The sequence below is a fragment of the Schistocerca americana genome, chromosome 7 (genome assembly GCF_021461395.2).
Source record: "Schistocerca americana isolate TAMUIC-IGC-003095 chromosome 7, iqSchAmer2.1, whole genome shotgun sequence".
Lineage (NCBI taxonomy): Eukaryota > Metazoa > Arthropoda > Insecta > Orthoptera > Acrididae > Schistocerca > Schistocerca americana.
The window spans coordinates 347,143,723-347,165,466 of record NC_060125.1 but is presented as its reverse complement, the minus strand read 5'-3'; the positions used below and the strand labels follow the sequence as shown (position 1 = coordinate 347,165,466).

At 44.2% G+C, this 21,744-nt stretch overlaps 1 protein-coding gene across 1 annotated transcript in view; it reads left to right on the top strand.

Annotated features, from left to right (window-relative positions):
- Positions 1-6,290: 6,290 nt before the first annotated feature.
- Positions 6,291-21,744, top strand: part of LOC124622636 — a 40,393-nt gene continuing 24,939 nt past the window's right edge. The window contains exon 1 of the mRNA XM_047148415.1: positions 6,291-6,400. Within this exon, the coding sequence (XP_047004371.1) occupies positions 6,349-6,400 (52 nt within the window). The 5' untranslated portion in view covers positions 6,291-6,348. The remainder of the gene's footprint in view (positions 6,401-21,744) is intronic.

Here is a 21,744-nt window from a genome sequence, read left to right as displayed (position 1 = left end):
CTTTTCCCAGTGGCGTCAATTTTATAGCACTTCACAAACTTTTCCGTACGTAACAACTTCCACGTGCTTTACGAAACGTAAATAAATCAAAGTGCATGAGTGAAGTTGTGTTCAAAGAGTTTGTGTTGATGCAGAGAGCAATCGCATTGCACATTGGCGACAGTAAATATAGGTCTATTCACATGGTATTCATTACTGCAAAAATATTAAGTATTTACGTTGCAAAATTGCCTTGTAGCTATTTACAATACCTATCAAACAATGCTTTGGATAATTTCACAATAGTACTACTGAAATTACGTATGAAATTCATTTTTATGCTTAATAAATATTGATCATTACTTATGACATAAACATTAGACCTTTGCGTGACACTTTTTACTTATTTCGTTAATAATGACATGTTTAGTCACGTGGGCATTTTGGAGGGCGGGGTTGAGTGGACGTTCGTGTGTGTGTGTGTGTGTGTGTGTGTGTGTGTGTGTGTGTGTATGTGTGCATAGTCTTCTCCTCGGTAGTAGCATCAAAGGAACCGTCCACTAAAAGTGCTCATCCGTCAGACGAATCACCATGCCATGGCTGTCCATGACCAGTTACTTGTCTTCACCGCCTCCCCTCCTTTCCCTGCGGGTAAATACTGGCGGTGACGATTTCTTCCAGCACCAAGATTCGATCTCGCTATCCAAGAGTCGAGCGCCTCCAGGCAGACCTCGGATGCGCAAGCGGGTGATATGTTCGTAGGTCTGATTATTATGGAAGAGCAAATGAAGGGAAGAAATTAATTCGGAAAACATGGCAGTGAACAACTAGAGGACATTTAGTAGGCCAGATAAGCTGCAGTTTGTGTCTCGAGACCAGGCTATCCAGTAATATCATAGGATTTTTGTTTGTAATGTTGGAAGGAGGCAGAAGAATTGGGGTACGGCCAGAAGAAGTGCTATATCAGAGGCTGGAAATTGCTGTCTTCATAACGATGCGTAAGGATGCAACTGATAACGAACGTTTTGAAAATTTACCGTCACCAATTCAAGGGTGATTGTCAACTATTGTACATGTACTGCAAACTGCTGAAAATGTATTGCGAACTGTTGTAAAGCTTCAGTGAGCTGTTAAAAATGGACTAGAAACAGTAACGAATTTTTAGCCTGACAAGTACGAACTAGATAAAAATAAATAAGACATGTTTGCTAAACATGACAGACATTTACTGTCGGTAGGGAACTATTAGAGGTAATGTGTGTGTGTTCACACAAGTTCTTTTGTTTTAAATTACTATTTTATGATCTCTCTCTATCGACATCAAATATAACATACACCAATCTCTAGTTCAGTGGAACCAAACATACATGGCAGCCCGAAATCTTTAGGGTCAGAACTATAAAGACAGCAGGGAAAATGGAATCAGTCTGAAAAGAAGGAGACTGCTTACAGAACAATCCTGCGAGTGACTGCAGCATATTGCTCTAGTATATGGTACAGACGAACTGACAGACGAAATTGAAAATATACGAAGGGAGATATCATAAATGGTGACAGGTTTGGTTGACCACGAGGAGGAGTCACGAAGATGATGAAGATCCTTAACTGGCAAGTGATTTAAGACAGACACCAACTAGTCAACGTAAGCCTACTTACAAAGTTTGGACAACCTTTATCATGTGAAGGGTAGACACGCATCCCAGGCATGCACAACCTAATACGTTCCAAAACACTGCACTTCAAAATGGGGTTTTTCCGGCGCTCATAACCCGGGTTCTATTGGTGATAGAAAGGTAGGATCACACGTTCTGGATAACCCTTTGGCTAGGAACCATTTGTACACCAAGCAGAAGGATGGTCTTAAGTGACTATCATACAGTATAGGGTCAAAGTTTGAATATTACAATCTTCCTCGAGCTTAGGCAAATGGAGCAATTGGATAAAGTCTACGGTGCGCCTTAAAGGATGTGTGAAGGCACCATTTAGTTCATGGGTAGTTCCTAACAAAACCCGAAGAACATGGTTGTCGGGCCTGGAATTCCAAGACGGCTATGCACAGCAAATGGCTGAATGTTTTGCAATATATTCATAAATTCTCGAACAACCCTGAAAATTTTCTTGATATCTTTACACGTTTCCGCCATACAGAGGTCCAAAGGCACCCTCACATGTTCACGTAAAATAAGTCGGGGTGAGGCGAAAACGTTGTTCATGAAGTGGCGTTGTAGGGACAAATATGCTGTATAATGTCACCGTTATTATCAGAAGAGTTTTGGAAACTCCATTTCGTTGTACTAGTGAAGCACATGCAAAATTTTTGTGCACATAAAATCCGGTCTGAGGTATAAAATTATATGGTTTTGCGTATTTCAAATTCACATAAGTAAATTATAAAATTTTACTGGCAGATAAAGTTCTTTTAATATGAGTGACAGACCCATTTACAGCAGGGTAAAGAAGGGAACCAGCGGAAAAATGCTCCTATCGGAGCACAAAAAAGGCGAACATCCTCCTGTTTATTAAAAGACTGACTGAAAAGTGGGGCACCAGCTACCTCATTCTCCTGTCTTCAGCACCTTTAAAAATTTTCCCAGAAATGTTGGCATGTGAACATAATGCAACTCACCTCTCACTCCCACAAGCTCCCCAAACTGTAACTCGCTCGCACCCAATACTCTCTCGCTGTAAGTCGTTCATACCCATCCCTCCTACTCGCCTATATTCAGTCACTACGTTTATGTGCGACACATCTTCCCGAAGACGAAAACCGAATTTCGGAAACCGTTTCTCGCTGTAGCATTTATATGTTGAGGCCTACAAACGATTTGCTAGCCCAGTCAGATATGTCGTCTGGGAATCTAGCTCTTACAGTTTTTGATTTAAACGACACAATCGCTCTTTTTTCAGTTACATATTAATAGACAGCTTCCTGTTCAATTTAATATTGCTATTTCACGCCCTCACTGAGCAAAATGTCACTCCGTCTATACTAGCCGAAATTTTTTAAAACAAATTGTAACATGACAGCACAAGCGCGTTTCAAAAACAGTTTTGTGTTTATCTGGTAGCGAAAATCGATTATGGAAGTGGGAAACCGGCAGCAACAAGCGGATTTCCAGAATCGATTCTGGAGTATTTACATGACCAACCAAAAGCGTTATTGGGAACTCGGTTTACGAAATACTATTTTGGAACCCAAAGTAAATATAGCGACTCACTCTTTTCGGCCCAACTCATTGTCAGTATCTCTTTGTGTGTCTCTCTCTGTCACTGTCCCCTGCCTCACAGCCACAGCAGTCTCCTTCGTTGTGTGCTACAACTGCTGTCTCCTCTCACTTTCACTGACTCCTTCTTGCTCCCTCTTACTGCTACTGTCTCATTCATACCTTTCTGCCACTTCTCACTGTCATTGTCTCTCTCTTCCTCGTATTTATTGTCACATACTCTCCCTATCATTATCACTGACTCTCACATACTTTCATTTTCTCCTCCTCTTTTTTCCTCTCACACTGTCACTGTCTCCTTCATTATTTTCCCTGTACTGCCCTGTCACTGTGAGCTATGTTCCACTGCCACTGTGTCTCTCTCCTCCTCCCAAACCGCCGTTGTTTCCTTCGCTCTTTCTATACTGCAACAACTGTCTGCTACTCCACCATTTACTATTTTTCCGTCTCTTTCCTACTGCCGCTGTCTCCATCTCTCAGCACAAAAACGCGCAAATATATTCACATGCTAAAATTTTTGGGAAAATTTTGAAGGTGGTGAGGAAGGTAGAATTAGGCAGCTGTTATCTCACTTATCATTCCGAGTCTTTTAATAAACATGAGCATATTCGCCTTTTCTGTGCTCCGATAGGAGCATATTTCCACTGGTTGCATGTAATATGTTACAACTTCTTATGTATCGCTCCCACAGGAACCAGGAATACCAGATGAAACGTTTTACAGTGCAATTAAGCAGTCATCCTTTCCGCACTGCATACGAGAAAAGTTTTGACACTATGCTTGTAGTTTCCAGAATGAAATTTTCACTCTGCAGCAGAGTATGCGCTGATACGAAACTTCCTGACAGATTAAAACTGTGTGTCGGACCGAGACTCGAACTCGGAACCTATACCTTCGCAGGCAAGTGCTCTACCGACTTCTTTTTTCTTAATCTCATTTTTTTCGTTATTGGTCGATGCATTTGTTCGGTGCGGACGTCCCGTGACAGCCGTCCAAGTTGTCGTTGACCCAGTAACTCGGTTTCTTGTTACAGAGGAGGGCTGCTAACACTCTGACAGAACACGCTGACCTACCGTGCCGTCGACCAACTCAGGTACGGAAGCACGACTCACGATCCATTATCTTCAGCTTTACTTCCGCCAATACTTCGTCTTCTGCCTTCCAGATTTCACAGAAGCTCTCCTGCGAAACTTGCAGAACCATCACTCCTGGAAGAAAGGATATTGCGGACACATAGCTTGCCACTGTCTGGGGACGTTTTCAAAATGAAATTTTCACTCTGCAGCGGAGTGTACGGCTGGTATGAAACTTGCTGGCTGATCAAAATTGTGTGCTGGACCGAGACCCGAACTCGAGACCTTTGCCTTTCGCGGTTGAAGTTTGTTGGAAGTCGCTGAGTGTTGTCATTATGAAACACTGGTTGGATATAGTCTGTGTAATCTGGGCTCGATTTTAAGAAAAAACAAGTTTTTCACGCTTATTAATGCTCATGAGTTGTATCTCACGAACTATGTGTTGTACAGTGATATAATTTTGCAGATACATTCAGTGATTCGTGCATATAACGTCTGCAAAGTGTGTTGTGAATGAAGTTCGTAGTAAGGAGATTAAAAATTAAAACGTCTTGCCGGATGTTGAAGTTTTTGTGCACACCGTTTTAACCAGGAACTAGTTTTTCGTGAATGTAAATGTCTATGACGTCTTATCCACTGCACTATGTATCAAAGATTGACATAATTTTTCAGTTTCGTTCAGTGGTATATGTGGACACTCTGCAGACTGTGTTGAGGATGGAATCGATAGTAAAGAAGTGATAAATTAAAACAACACATCTGACGCTGCTGTTTTACTGTGTGAACAGCGAAAATGCAGTAAGCGATAAACTTTATTCCTTTCATAATGTTGTGTGTGTGTGTGTGTGTGTTTGTGTGTGTGTGTGTGTGTTTGTGTGTGCGCTTGCGTGAGGGTGGAGGGAGGGAGTGCAGTGAGCGAGAAAGAGCTTCATTAAGGATGGAAAGTATGTGTAAAGATTATTGGAAGTCGCTAAGTGTTCTCATTCTCAAATGATGAATGAATAAAGTACGGGTATTTCTGCGCCAACTGTTGAGCTGCCTCAAAAGAGACGCACAGTTTCTGAGTGTAGTACTGGGGTTATAACTTTTAAAATAATATTATACCTCTTAATGAGTAGAGTATAATAGCATTTTAAATTGCTAAATTCGGTCAGTAATGACACGAAATATAGAAAATCAAATTTTTGTTGCCTCTGAAAGCTGCAAGATAGGCAGCCTTCTAATGAAGTTTACTTCCGGAATAGTCGCTTAACAAACTGTACAAGGAAACAATTGTCGGAAAGCAATATAATAGGCCGTATGAGTTTTGTAATGCGTAACCCGTGTGAGGTCCATCTTTCGTAACAAAGAACTACCTACCACATACCGTACTTGCCTATACGTGTTATTTTATGAGACTGCAGAATGTAGTACTCCGAAAGCCGAACGGATGTATAGAGGATACTCTCGTGATAAGCATCATATTAACAGCAAGAAATTGATCATTGTGGATAGATTCTAATGGAAAATGAGGTCTTTATACTAACTCAGATGATCAAAGTACTTCTAACACTATATTTTGTAGAGATGGAATCGGGTCTTGCCGGGTAAGATTCATCAATAAGCTTCATTCTACTACTTCGTGAAATATACGCTTCAAACAATATCGTATCGATAACATTGGTGGAGCAGCAATCATGTTCAAGTAAATCGTTCAAATTAAACTGAAACTATGTACGTGTACATTCCTAGTCATTGGTTCCTCATCTCACAGTAAAACGCCTACGTCATTCATCCTCTGTATATTTCTGATTGTAATTTCGGGAGCCCCTGTAAAACTTTATTACCATTAGCGCTCTGAACTGTGGCTGAACACCTCCGCTTACATTCGGTATCGATTAACGTGGCTGTATCGATAACCTTCGCCATTTTGTGACAGGAGGTACATAATCTCTGCCACGGCGTACTTAACGCTATCGCAGGTACTTTGCACTGATGGCTGTGTTATCGGAAGATGCTGCTTATGCCGAGCTGAGTTCCTCGTACATGTCACTTGGCAGCGCGGGTTCTCATACCTGGGCACAAACGTTGAAATGATTAGAAGCAGATCTGTGGTTGTGGTCGTGCTAGTGGCTGTATCTTGTGGTGAGTTTCTGCAGCAGATCCCTTCTAATTTCTGTTGCTGTATTAGTAAGCTCGCTTATCTCTAGAATTTATTGATCAGATTTTCTATTTTGATTTCTCTATCGGTCCTGCGGTGTTTTTCCTTGACATTGGCGTGGCTAACCATGAATGTGAAAAACGCCTTGTCCTACTGCGTTTCGTATTTGTTAGTAGGCTGGATACGTTAAACAAGGCGGGAAAGTGCAAGTGCCTTCCTCTTACAACAGAAGCATACATTACGAAGTATGACGGATCAAACCAGCTGTTTAGATGACTCTTTTTCCTCCTATAGTTTTACCGTTGTAACAGGGTCCGCTTCGTTGGATCTCGGAATGCGATCTCACAATTTACGATGTTTGTTTCTATATTGTATTTGATTATAAATTCTCTACGTAAGTTATTTCGTGTCACAATTAGTAACTCAATGACTGCGAAGTTGTTGCTTTTTCAGTGTAGTACATAGTCTCCACCAGCTTTTGGCAGCCATAAGGAAAACAAAAAAACCGAAAGAGAATGTAAATTGTGTGAATTCTATAGATTTCAACAATAATGATATCTTTGTGTATGACGCTTTTTGTTCAAATGGTACACAGTTTTAACTTCAGTCATTGGTTACACAACGGGAACAGGTCCATACCATAGAGCCCGACCTTGTCTTGTTATCTCTGTCTCTAGCTTTCAACCAAGTTGTTGAATGATCACCCGCTAATTCACACTAGCAGTACATTTTTGTGGAAATGGTGCTGAATTTTGTGGGTAAAAAATACATAAATAATGTAGGCTTCAAACATAATGTTAAAGAGAGTAATTCCATGGTATAGAAATGTTTCTCACTGGCTACTGACATTCATACTTCTTGTTAATAACAGGTAATTAATACGTAACTATTACCATGTATAACTCTGTAAAACGACAGCTTTCGTCTAAACTTTATCCTTCATGACCATATTCCTTGCTATTTACTTGAGTCTTTGGCAGAATAATACTTTCCTCGAACTCGTCAGAATGCTATTTCTTCTTCTACTAGTGCTTCTTTTCCGTGGAATATTTCTTTTTCTTACAGTTTGGGACTTATGTTGCTTTACTCTTCTGTTGTACTTCAAGGGCGTTATTCCCTCTGTCTTAACAGATTTCCTACCATCCTAGCCGTTCTTCTTGTCAGTGTTTCCCGTGCATTTATTTCCTCGCCGCTTCTGTTTGATGCTAGGTGACCTCTCTTGGACAGGAATGCACTTTTCGCCGCTTTTTATGTCCTTGCTCCGTCCGTCATGGGTTATTTTGCTGCCTCAGTAGCAGAATTCCTTAACTTCATCTACTTCATGACCATCAATCCTATTGTTGCGTATGTCAGCGTTGTACGCTGTATATCGTTCACATGCGTAAGCCCATCTTTTAGTATTTATTTACTAACAGCCGCTCACTCAGACGTCATTAAAGAAGCTACCGAGATTCGAGTATGGGAATTGCTGATCAATCGTGATAGCAAATAGTAATCCCTGGGCCGGCCGAGGTGGCCGAGCAGGTCTAGGCGCTACAGTCTGGACTGCACGATCGCTACGGTCGCAGGTTCGAATCCTGCCTCGGGCATGGATGTGTGTGAAGTCCTAAGGTTAGTTAGGTTTAAGTAGTTCTAAGTTCTAGGGGACTGATGACCTTAGAAGTTAAGTCCCATAGTGCTCGGAGCCATTTGAACCAGTAATCCCTGGGAATCCGAAATTAGTCTGATTAAGAAGAGGGAGGGAATATATACAACGAACTGATTTCGTGAGCAGGCGGAGGAACAGCAGAGATGCTGCCAGCACGCTTACCTGGGCTCGAACCTAGGGCGGAACAATGTGTTGGCGAAAGGAGGGGGGAGGATCCCAAGCGGTCAGTTCGTCACCGCACTTGATGATGCCAAACATCGTTGCTTGGCGTGTTACTGTGCCCGTTTGACACTGATGCCATTCACACGTGAACTGTTTCATAATGTAATTAATTATTGATGGTTGGAAAAGTTTATTACATTATAAAAATTCTGCAATTCTTTCATATCTTTACTAAATGCAGATTTTCGAGTGGCCAGCTGCCTTCCTTTTATGTAACAGTTTTTCCTAATGCGTCCATCTTGTTATCAAACTCATGACATCCACAAAAGAGATTGTACTCTGATCGCCCTTTACGCATGTGCAAGCAGCACTTTGTGTTAGTCGAAACCGATGGTACTAAGACATCGCTAAGACTGGATAACACTAGTATCCTCAGATAAAGACAGTGTTGAACAGTAGGAAAATAACTACACGGCTCTCTGCTTTAGTAGTTTGGGTCCATTCACTTTCGCATTTTTTTCGGTCACATTAGTTTTCTTATTATCCCAGATGCAGTTGTGTTTTCTCGAGCTGCTCGTTTGGTGAATATGTCAGCTAATTCACTATCAGGATTTCCTGCAAGGTGTTTTGTCCATCCAAAGCTGTGGTGTCACGTCTTATGATAAAATTCCTTAATTTTGTTTCTGATGTTTTGTATCACGTATTTATGGTTGCTGGGGACCTATGTAACTTGACTATATGTGCGTACTACAGCTGCGATTTAAAATGTATTTTGTTGTGTTGGCTGAAGAGCCAACACCTAGAGGAGGCCGAAAGGCACGCGTTTTAGCTCACGCAGGCTGGCGTGAGGAGGGAAGAACTATACTGACGTGAGGTCTGGAACATGACAAGGAATTAGAATTCAGAAAGCGGACGTAGCTAGTTTGGTACTTAACTTTAATCCATTAATGATGAACGTCGCTATTGACGGTACATGATTCACAATATTATCAGTTCAGAACACGTTCTTGAAGAATATGGCGCCTTGCTAGGTCGTAGCAAATGACGTAGCTGAAGCCTTTGCTAAACTGTCATCTCTGCAAATGAGAGCGTAAGTAGTCAGTGAACCATCGCTAGCAAAGTCGGCTGTACAACTGGGGCGAGTGGTAGGGAGTCTCTCTAGACCTACTCCAGGGTGCACGCCAACATGCGGTGTATGCGCCTGTAGAGAGACAGGAGGGGCCGATGGGTCGACCTCCATCGGGCCGGGGCACCCGACGGGCGAAGACGACGTATGGTCCGAGCGGGCGAGAGTTCCATGTCGGAGGACAACTGGTCACGGGAAGCGATCGGCGGCGCGTGACCCAGGCAGGCGCCCGACGGCTGCAGCGACGCGTCCACTGCGGGCGTCGCCCGCGGGATGACAGGCGGCGCGTCGCCATGGGGCAAAATGGAAGGCAGCGTCGGTAATACCTGGGGCTGAGGGGAGCCAGTAGATGGGTCCCCGGGGCGCTGACCAGACGGCACCGTCGCTGAAAGCAGACGTCGAGCGGCAGATCCCGTGCGACGACAGAGGCGCAGCTGATTGAGATGCCGACGCACCTCACCAGAGGCCCCCAAAACCAGATACATAGCGCGGCCGAGGCAGTGAAGAATGCGCCCTTCGAGCCAACGCCGTGAACCTCGATAGTGGCGGTAGTAGACAACGTCGCTTGGGGTAAAAGAAGGTGTCTGCCGCTGCACAGGAACGTGATGCGGCGGATGTAGCAAAGACATCAAAGTTAGATGATGGCAACCGTGGAGCAACTCAGCCGGCGAGCGACCATCTCGGGGCTGAGAGCGATACGAGGACAAAAACGCGTCCTCCCGACAATGCAACTCTTTCAACTTCAACATCTGTGACTTGAAAGTCCTGACCAATCGTTCAGCGGCACCGTTTGACTGAGGCGAAAACGGCGCGGACGTCAGATGTCGAATACCATTGGCCTTGCAGAATGACTGAAATTCTGCGGACGTGAATTGTGGGCCATTGTCGGAAACAAGTGTCTGTGGAAAACCTTCAATGCAAAAGATAGCAGATAACGCTTGGATTGTGGCAGATGATGTCGTGGAAGACATCCGGACAACAAAAGGAAAATTACTGAATGAATCGATCACAACTAACCATCGAACATTCCAGAATGGACCAGCAAAATCTATGTGTGAGTGTTGCCAAGGGAAAGTGGCTTTTGGCCATGCAAAGAATTTCTGCGGTGGTGCTGATTGTTGTTCGGCACACACCATGCAAGAAGAGAGTACATATTCGTAATCGCGGCATCGATTCCGAACCAAGTACAGTGCTGACGAGCAAGTTGTTTCGTTCTCACTATACCCCAATGTCCTTGGTGGAGAAGCTTTAAGACAGAGGACTGTAACGAACGTGGGACCACGACCCTGGACTGATCATTATCAGAACGCGAAAGTAAAACACCACGTCGAACAAAAAGTCTCTCCTTGTGAGCAAAAAATCGGCGAACCAACGGGTCCCCGATCTGAGACTTTGACAAGGGCCATTGCGTATCAACAAAACGCAGAACGGTAGCAAGGACAGGGTCGGCAGTTGTGGCTGTAGCTACACGACGAAAATCAGACGGAAACGATTCGACCACGTCATCGGTTTCCGAATCAAAGAACATGCAAGCAAGTTCGGAGGAGTCGAATGCCCTATCCTCAGCAACAGGCAAACGGGACAACATATCGGCGTTTCCGTGCTTAGCAGTGGACCGATACAAGATATCGTAGCGGCACTGTGAGAGGAAAATAGACCAGCGAATGAATTTCTTCGTTGTACGTGGAGGTACAGGCTTGTTCGGATGAAAAAGCGATGTCAAAGGTTTGTGGTCCGTGATTATGGTAAAGTGACGACCATACAAGAAGTCGTGAAACTTTGTAACACCAAACACGAGAGCCAATGCTTCTTTCTCGGTCTGTGAATAATTTCTTTGCGCAGACGAGAGCAATTTGGACGCAAAGGCAATAGGGCGATCGTGCGAGCCATCTTTGTGCGCAAGCACAGCACCGATCCCGAAATCCGATGCATCCACCATCAACAAAAGGGACTTCCGGGGATCGAATGGCGTAACGCAAGTATTGGAAAGCAACGCCGATTTCAACCGGCGAAAGGCGCGTTCGCATTCCGTCGTCCAGACTAACGGAACACCTTTACGGCGTAAGCGAGGAAGCGGAGCTGAAATGGAAGAGGCATGCGGCACATATCGGTGATAATAGTTGATTTTTTCCAACACACACTGTAGCTGCTTCAAATTCTGCGGCGAAGGCAAGTCTTGTATGGCACGGAGGTGCGTGGGACTGGGATGTATGCATTGGGCATTGAGTACATGTCCCAGGCCAAGTCACGAACAAAAAACACACATTTGTCCTTCCTTAAGCGAAGACCATGTTGTCGCAAGACCTGAAATAATGTTCTGAGATTGGCTAAATGTTCTTCTTCCGTCTTTCCGGAGATCACAATATCGTCCAGATAGTCGGCTGCAGTAGCGACCGACGCACAAGCAGTTTGTAGATATTGCTGAAACAATGCAGGAGCAGATAGACGCCCGAATGGCAGTCCTTTGAATTGATACAAACCAAGATGCGTGTTAACCACCAAAACGCGCTGAGATTCTTCTTCCACCAGTATTTGCAAATACGCATCTGCTAAGTCCAACTTCGAAAAATATTTGCCCGGGCACAGTTTGTCAAAAAGGTCTTCCGGGCAGGATAAAGGAAAAGTTGCAACCACTAGTTGTGGATTCACTGTTGCCTTGAAGTCCACACAAAGTCTCAATTTTCCCGAAGGTTTTGGCAAAATTACTAAGAGTGATGCCCAGAGAGAAGCCTGCACACGTTCAATTACACCTTGTGATTCCAAATCGTGTAATGTTTTTGCGACCTCATCACGCAATGCGTGGGGAACATTGTGCACTCTCAAAAATTTCGGTTGCGCGTTTACTTTCAGTTCCAAATGTGCCTTATAGTTCTTGGCGCAACCGAGGCCCGGTGCAAAAATGTCTGCAAATTCTGCACATAGACGAGAAACACTGTCTGAAGGCACAGTCTGGTTCACTGATAGGACCTGATTTACTGTAGACAAGTTAAACAACTGAAATCAATCGAAACCAAACAAGTTCACTGCCAACGAAGGACGTAAAATGACACAAGTTTTGTTTGTCCTTTATATGTTGCAAGAAGGCTGCATTGTCCTAACACAGGGATGTCTTGACCTGAATAGCTAGTTAACTTAACATTCGCGGCGTGCAACAGAGGTGTGTCCAGCAGTTTGTAAGCATCTTGATTGAACAGTGAAACTGCAGCTCCGGTATTGAGCTGGAATGGCATCACTTTGCCGTTAATGTCCAAGTCGACAAAAAGTTTATTGTCCTGCTGACGACAAGAGCGACTGTCTCGTGCAACGTGAACTGACACTGGTACAAAATCACTTGCAACTTGACGGTAGTTCTGGCGATGTCGACACACACTATTTGTGGGACGAACACAGTCACTGTTAGAGAGAGTGGCACTGGGCGGAGTGGAATTAACGACATGAATTTCCATGGGCGAAGTTTCGCGAGCCTGAGCATCCTTAGTTTGATTCCGATTCCGGCGTGAAGCAAAGGGCCTGGAATGGTTTTGAGTTTCCAATCTGAGCTTTTTCTGGCAAAACACTCTGAACATGTCCTTTTTAAATATAGTAAAAGCAAATAGCTTGGCGTGACGGGCAATTCTCACGCGAATGTTTAGTAGCACACCGGGGGCATGATTTGAGCACTGCATTTGCTTGCCGCCACGGCACATGTGGCTGAGAGCCTGGCAGCAACGGCGCGGCCGGGCGCGAGGGCTGTTTACTGCTCCGTGCAGCTCGCCCAGCGGGTCGGTTAACCTGACATACGGCTGGTGAAGTTTCAAATGATTCCTGAGCAAAGTCAATTGTGTCCTGCCGATCCAATATGTCCATCACATGTTGAAGGGAGGGATTTACTAGTTTCAAAATCTGTTCCCTTATACGAACATCAGAAACGTCCTGTGCAATTGCATCACGTACCATAGTATCTGAATAAGGGAGTCCACACTGACACTCAAAAGCACAATCCCTAATAAGGCCTTGCAAGGTTGCAACCCACTCCCGATGAGTCTGACCTGCTGTACGTTTTGTACGAAAGAAGGTATACCGTTTCGCAACTACATTGACTGATTGTTTGAAATTAGCATCTAATGCAGACAAAACTTCTTCGTAAGACAGAGTTGCTTCGTTGCGTTGGGGAAATAATTTGACTATCACACGGCATGTTTGCAAACCGACGGATGACAAAAGAAAACACTGCTGCTCGTTACCTAGAATTCTGTAGGCGGCGAGATGGAATCCAAATTGGCGTGACCACTCTGTCCAGCTTTCCAGTGCAGCATCAAAAGGTCTGAAAGTCGGTGAAACTGCGTGTTGTTGCTGCGTTAGCGGTGGAGAGGCGGCTGCCGCATCGTTTTGCATTGCACGTTGACCTTGGACGAGCTGTCCAAGGGCATCCAGTAATGCCTGCGTCTGCTGATTCTGTAAGCGATAAAATTCGGACAGTACATATGGAGAGTGTGGCGAAGCCATGACACAATGAAATCATGGCAGTATAGATAAGAACACCGTTTTTTCACTCGTCGTCAATGTTGTAGTTGGCAGAAGAGCCAACACCGTGTTACTAGAGGAGGCCGAAATGCACGCGTGGGTTCGAATCCCATCCTCGTCGATAATGTTGTGTTGGCTGAAGAGCCAACACCGTGTTACTAGAGGAGGCAGAAAGGCACGCGTTTTAGCTCACGCAGGCTGGCGTGAGGAGGGAGGAACTATACTGACGTGAGGTCTGGAACATGACAAGGAATTATAATTCAGAAAGCGGACGTAGCTAGTTTGGTACTTAACTTTAATCCATTAATGATGAACGTCGCTCTTGACGGTACATGATTCACAATGTTATCAGTTCAGAATACATTCTTGAAGAATATGGCGCCTTGCTAGGTCGTAGCAAATGACGTAGCTGAAGGCTATGCTAAACTGTCGTCTCTGCAAATGAGAGCGTAAGTAGTCAGTGAACCATCGCTAGTAAAGTCGGCTGTACAACTGGGGCGAGTGCTAGGGAGTCTCTCTCTAGACTAGACCTGGCGTGTGGCGGCGCTCGGTCTGCAATCACTGATAGTGGCGACACGCGGGTCCGACGTATACTAACGGACCGCGGCCGATTTAAAGGCTACCACCTAGCAAGTGTGGTGTCTGGCGGTGACACCACATATTTTTCGTGATTCATTTATTTTCTCTAGAGCTCGGAGATTGCTAGTTCTGCTGTTGATTATTAGTGCACTTGTTCTGTAATCTATACTTTAATTGCTAGGCAGATGCGTGCTTAATAATTACTGCCACTCCTGACCTGTACGATTCTCTGAATAACCCCCGTCAGTATTTACACTGTTGGATATTCCTTAAGTCTGGACCATTCTTTTGGAATTATTGTGCTTGCCCGATGGGGCTGCTGTGTAGTCCAGGGGAATGTCTATAGAACAGACCATGTGCTCATTTTTTGTGACTTTATATTCTTCAGCCGTTTCCTGTAGTTTGATGGTTATTGGTGTAATGCTTTTTAGAATGCACAACGCTTCCATAGACGCCGTTCTGTAACTATTAGCAGTCATGATTAACAGCTGTATTCTTCGGCTCTTGACATAATTATGTTTTGTTCTTAGCGTGTGAATCGAAATTAGAGCTGCATATGCCACTGCTGATAGGACAAGTCGTTTATATATAATCTTCCTCAGTGAGCCATACTAATTTAAATAATGTGTACATTAGTTACGTGAATTTTCGAGTTACGTACAGTACATATTCCCTAAACGAAAATAAAAAAATGTACCTCAGTATTTTAAATGATCAACTCATTCCAAAGTATTACAGTTTCAACTATGCGAATTGTCGTTCTGTCTTTCTGCCTTCTCATTACTAGCGTAAATTTCGAGTTTTGAGCATTAAATCGAATTTCATTTTTTTGAACCCAAGCTGCGATTTCTTCTGCTTCTACTTTGCAGTACACCTCAGATATCCTGACAGTGTTTGCTTTGAAAACCACCACCAAATCACCCGCAGATGCTGTCGTCTTTGTGTGAGTTGCGTAGTCCAACCTCAATTGATAATTGTATTGGATATTCCAAAACCCTTGATCACATGAACCCGTGGGCACTCTTTTGTCACCTTCTTTACTGTTTCGATGTTGTTGAATGTCAACATTGCTGTTTTGTCACTGGAGAAGATCTTAGGTAGGTTATAAATGATAGCTGAATACTGAAATTCTTATAGCACCATTAGGATGCTCAGCAACCAAGCTGCATCAAAAGCTCCCTGCACCTCAAGACTGGCCGTTTGCACTTACTATCCTTGCAATATGCTCTCCGTTATGAAGTCATAACAAGCCAAAAATGAACTGAATTTCTGTGGAGTAAATCCGTATATTTACACTTGTTTACTTCACCAGGTTTCTGTCACTGTTTCCATTCTCCTGCAAATACTTCGCGTCAGTATTTTTCAAGCATGTCAGCATCTGCCTTCTTTGGAGTGGGAATTATTACATCCTGCGTGAAATCTAATGATACTTACTCTTCTCATAAATCTTTCATACCAGGTTGAATGGTTTTGTCAACGCTGGATCTCCTAATGAATCTCAATAATTATTAGAGAATATCACCTGCTGCAAGGGCATGGTTGAACTTAGTACTTTCAGTGCTCTTCCAAATGCTTCTCACTGTATGACATCTTCATCAACTTCGTCTACTCCCTCTGTAGTACTGATTCACATAGCTGGAAATCCGAAGAAAACTATCCCAACGCATATAGACCTATATTTTACTTCCAGCAATAGAAAATATTAATCTATATACAACAAAAAATGTGCACAAGAAAGCAATATAATTTCCTAAGAACAAGCAGGGATTAGGAGAATCACTACACAGCCGACCCAGTACTAAAATTTACCAGAAAAGCCACTTCCTAGATATTGAACGTGCGTTGGATAAGATGAGGCACGATGGGCTACTCTTTAAGTTTCAAGTCGGTGATCAAATGTCGATATGTATCACGCGAGACGCAAGGGTATCGCAAGGAGCGACCACATTTCCACTACTGCACACAATCTGTACAGCTGACATTAATATACTATACTACAATGGTGGAATGAAGGAGTAGGTTTATACGCAGACGATACTGCATTCTGGCGTCACGCCCCGATATTCGACAGAATTCACGAGCAACCATCAGCTATATAAACAAGCTGGTATTCTGGATAATTCAGTGGAGAATAAGAACTAGCCCGGCAAAGAGCCAGCTAATATTTTCGCGACACCTCATTACTTCACAAGCACAGAAACCAGACAAAACCAAATAGTCGTGTCTGAGGGCAAGAAATCACGGCACAATCACACGTCAAATACCTTGGAACTCACCTAGACGAACTATCAAACTGCCTGAAAAAACACGAAAATTGAGGCAGGCAGAGTAGACACAGTTAAGTGCGACTAATCAAATATAGAATGCGTGGTGCGATCACACCATTGTTTTTGGTTACATAGAAAATACTTGTCAGTCCAATACTTGAATATGGAATGTAGGTATGACTAGTGGCACCCAATCAAACTAAGATAATCATACCTGCAGATGATGATGATGATGATGATGATCGTATGGCATTGTTGGCCGGGAGGCCCCATGCGGGGAAGTTCGGCCGCCGTATTGCAATCTCGTTTTAGTTGACGCCACTTCGGCGACTTGCGTGTGTCAATGATGATGAAATGATGATGAAGAACACACAACACCCAGGCATCACGAGGCAGAGAAAATCACTGATCCCGCCGCGGGAAGCGAGAACGCTACCGCAAGACCACGAGCTGCGGACTATACCTACAGATAAAAGAATGCTATGGATAATTGGGCACCTAGCATAATCCTTTCAAACTGCATCGTTACATGAAACTCTCAGTTTAAATAAAATGCAACACAGACTCAAGGAACTATGCGCTTGATCTGGGTTCAGCAGGCTAAGACACTCTGGATCCACGAAATCTCCCCTTCAAGACGAACCTAGGACCTGCAGCTACCCACACGTCAAATATATAAGTACACCCACACGCATATCCTAACAATCAATTGTAAACAATCATGAAATGGTTCAAATGGTTCTGAGCACTATGGGACTCAACATCTGAGGTCATCAGTCCCCTAGAACTTAGAACTACCTAAACCTAACTAACGTAAGGACATCACACACATCCATGCCCGAGGCAGGATTCGAACCTGTGACCGTAGCAGTCGCGCGGATCCAGACTGTAGCGCCTACAACCGCTCGCCCACCGCGGCCGGCAATGAAGAAATGAATGAGATCTTTCATAGATCAGCTAAACCAACCATAATGTGTGATGATATAGCACAGAGAGAGAAATAGCATAACTACGGTAGCTATCCAATCACATTGATGTTAGCTCCTGTCAAAAGCTTCTTTAACTACCTTTTTGCAGCACGGACTGCTGCGAAATGTGCAAGAAGAGAGTCAGTGAGGTTCTGGAAGATACCGACAGGGATGTGGAGCCGTGCCGACTCCATTGCCGTGGCCAGCTTCGCTAGTTTTCTCAGATGAGGATCTATTGAGCAAACAGACCGATCGAGATGGCCCGCAGACCCTCGACTGGGTTTGAATACAGTTGGTTTGGCGACTAGGACGAACCACACAAGTACACAGCGAGCTGTATGTCAGGTTACATTGTCCCGCTGGTAGATGGTATCGTACCGAGGATAAATAAACTGTATCTAGGGCTGGACGTGGTCCCCAACGATAGATTCATTCCGTTGTACCTTCCAGAATGACAAGATCACCCAGGGAAGGCCACGAAAACATTCCCCCAGACCAAACGCTCCAGCCTCCGGCCTCGAATTTTCTGACTATTGCTGCAGGGTGTTCGATTTCGGACGTTTCACGCCACACTCGCCAACGATATTTGCCCGATAGAGCATTAAACGTGATTCGTCTGAAAAGACCAATTGTTGCCACTCAGTGGACGTACAGTTGCGGAACTGGCGTGCAAGTTCCAGCCTTTGTCACCGAACAGCAGTCAACATGGATGCATGGCGCCTGTTTGCGGAATCCCATACGCAGCAATGTTCGCTCGTCGTTCTTTAAGGGGACGCTATTGGTAACCCACGGGTTCATCTGAGCGGTCAGTAATTGATCAACAGTTGCACGTCTGTTCGCCTGTATACATATCCATAGCTGTCATTCATCCCTGTTATCTACAGCCTGTGCACAGTTGCCTCGGCTCTGGTTTTGGTTAGCGCCATTCACCGCCTCCCCCCCCCCCCCCCCCGTCCTTACGGCGGCATACGAACAGTTAACAGTCTACAAACTTATCCGTTTCGGAATTGCTGCTACATCTACATCGAATTGTACATCTACATATATACTCCGCAAGCCACCGCAACTAGTCGTTTCCTTTTCTATTCCACTCGCAGATAGAGCACGGGGAAAACGACATTCTATATGTCCCCTATGAGGCCTAATTTCTCGTATTTTATCTTTGTGGTCCCTACGCGAAATGTATATTCGGGGCAGTAGGATCGTTCTGCAGTCAGCTTCAGATGCCGGTTCCTTAAGCTTTCTCATTAGTGATATTCGAAATGAATGTCTTCCTCCCTCTATGGATTCCTACTTGAGCTCCCGAAGTTTATCTGTAGCAATTCCTTGTTGATCTAACCTACCGGTGACGAATCTAGCAGTTCACTTCCGAATTACTTCGATGTCTTCTTTCAATCCGACCTAGTGCGGATACCAACACTCGAGCAGTACTCAAGAACAGATCGCACTATCATCCTGTATATGGTCTTCTTAACAGATGGACCACACTTTCCTTAAATTCAATCAACACCGAAGTCGACCGTTCGCTTTCCCTACCACAATATTTACATTCTCGTTTCACTTCCTATTACTTCGCAAAGTTACTCCCAGATATTTAACCGACTTGACTGTGTCAAGCGGGACTCTACTAATGCTGTATCCGAACACCACAGGTTTGTTTCTCCTACAAATCCGCGTTAACTTATATTTTTCTACATTAAGAACCAGCTTCCCTTCATCACACGAACTAGAAATTCTGTGTGGGCCATCTTGTATCAACCTGCAGTCACGTACCTTGGACACCTCCCTGTACACCACACGATCATCAGCGAACAACCGCAGATTGCTGCCCACCCTGTCTGCCAGATCTTTTATGTATATAGAAAATAGCAACAGTCCTATCACACTTCGCTGTGGTACTCCTGTCTTCGACGAACACTCGCCATAGAGGACAACATACTGGGTTCCATTACTTAAGAAGTCTTCGAGCAAGCCACACTTCTGGGGGCTTATTCCGTATGCGCGCACCTTCGTTAACAATCTGCAGAAGGGTACGGTGTCAAATGCTTTTCGGAAAAATAGAAATATGGAATCTGCCTGTTGCCCTCATCCATAGTTCTCAATATAACATGTGAGAAAAGGGCAAGCTGGGTTTCGCACGAGTGATGCTTTCTACAGCCGTCCTGATTCGTGGACATGAGCTTTTCGGTCTCTAGAAAATTTATTATGTTGGAACTCTGGATATGCTTTAGAATTCTGCATCAAACCGATGGTAAGGATATTGGTCTGTAATTTTCGGGGTCCGTTCTTTTACCCTTCTTATATACAGGAGTCACCTGCGCTTGTTTCCAGTAGCTTGGCACTTCGAGCTGATCGAGAGAGTTCGCGATAAATGCAAACTAAGTAATGAGGCAATAGCATAGTGTAAGTGAGATTCTAACAATTGCTTACCGGCTCTTTCTGGCTGAAACACTTTCCTAGCCCTCTTCACTGATTTATTAACTTTCGTAACCATAGTAGCTATGATGACATGGATCACTAATCCGCATCTCTATATTGACGTTAGCGATAATGTCCGGCCTATTTGTAGCTACAAGGCCCAAGATACTTCCATTGCGTGTGGTCTGTCGAGTTCGCTACTCAAGACAGTTCTCGGAAAACATGTTCAAAAGTGATTCACAAGATTGTACGAGGGTTGTACAGAAAGTAAATTCCGATCGGTCGCTAAGTGGAAACCACAGTGAAAATCAGAAACGTTTTATTTGCAAGAGTTAGCTACACTTTCCAGATACTTCTCTACATAGTCGCCGCTCCGACGTAGGCATTTGTCGGAGCGTTATACCAAATTTCCAGCACCATTGTCATAGGAGGCAGCCGCCTGTGCTTTCCGATAATCCTCTACGCTGGTCTACAGCGCGTAGCCTGCGCCGAAGTGTTGTCTTTGTATCCAAAGTTTCATGTGAAGAGAGATGATATTCAGGACGAGCCAATTAGAGCTGTGTTGTGGGTGATCGAACACTTCCCATTGAAAAGGCTGCAAGAGCGTCTTCACTGCCCCTGCAGAGTGCGGCTGAGAATTGCCATAATGAAGGAAGTGCGTTGCAGTTGTGTTAGGTGGCCTGCATTCATTAAGGCGTAGCCTCTCAGCGGCCCCTCCTACTTGGCGGAAGACATGGTTGTTCTAGGCACCTTTTATCACTCACAGTGCGCTCACAATTGAAAAGAGCGTCTTGATGCGATCGATGGTAATATTAGAGACACTAGCCAAAACTTCATCAGGTTTTCACTGTGGTGTCCATTTCGCGACCGATCGGAACTTACTTTCTGGACAACCCTCGTATGTCTGCACCCCCTGCAATGAATCCATACACGTCCCAACCTATGCCCAGTAGGTTAAAATCACCACCTACTAGTATTGCATGGCCTGGGTACTTATGCTCAACTAACCATAGACTTCTAGCCTTGGCCCAAAAGCCAATGATGACGCTCTTTTGGATGTCACATGAATCACTCCGCTTTCGCCTTATGACAACGACTACTCTGTTTCCCGGATCTCCCCGACATGCTATATATACCTTCAACTGCTAGTGCTGCCACGTGCCGTCTGTGAGTGGTTAGTATACGCTGACATCGAGAATAATCTGTGATCACATTAATATGACTGGACCATATAGGAAAGATATGATTTCATAATAACAGTTATGTCAATCATACTAGCGGTCAGTTTTGCTAGTATTCGTTGAAAAGGCAAAGCAACAGGATACAAAACGCCATTTAAGACTACTTCAGCTGTGGTTTTTCTACGGGTAGGTGTTTACTCAGCTGCCAGACGAATATTGGTATTAGCTTATTTTCCTTGTAGAGGCTTTCTACGTATTCCTTCCGCCCTTTAGCTTTCCAATTTTGTTTAGTACTGGCTCACCATCGGAGCTCCTATTATTCATAGGCTGCTTCTCTCATTAACTGCTATTTAATCCCAGCAAATCGTACCAATAATTTTCAAGGCGCCTGGGCCTTGAAATGGCATGGTTTCGTAGCACGCAAGTTATACGGAAAACTCCAAATACGAAATGCCTCTAACCTCCAATATGTCGTT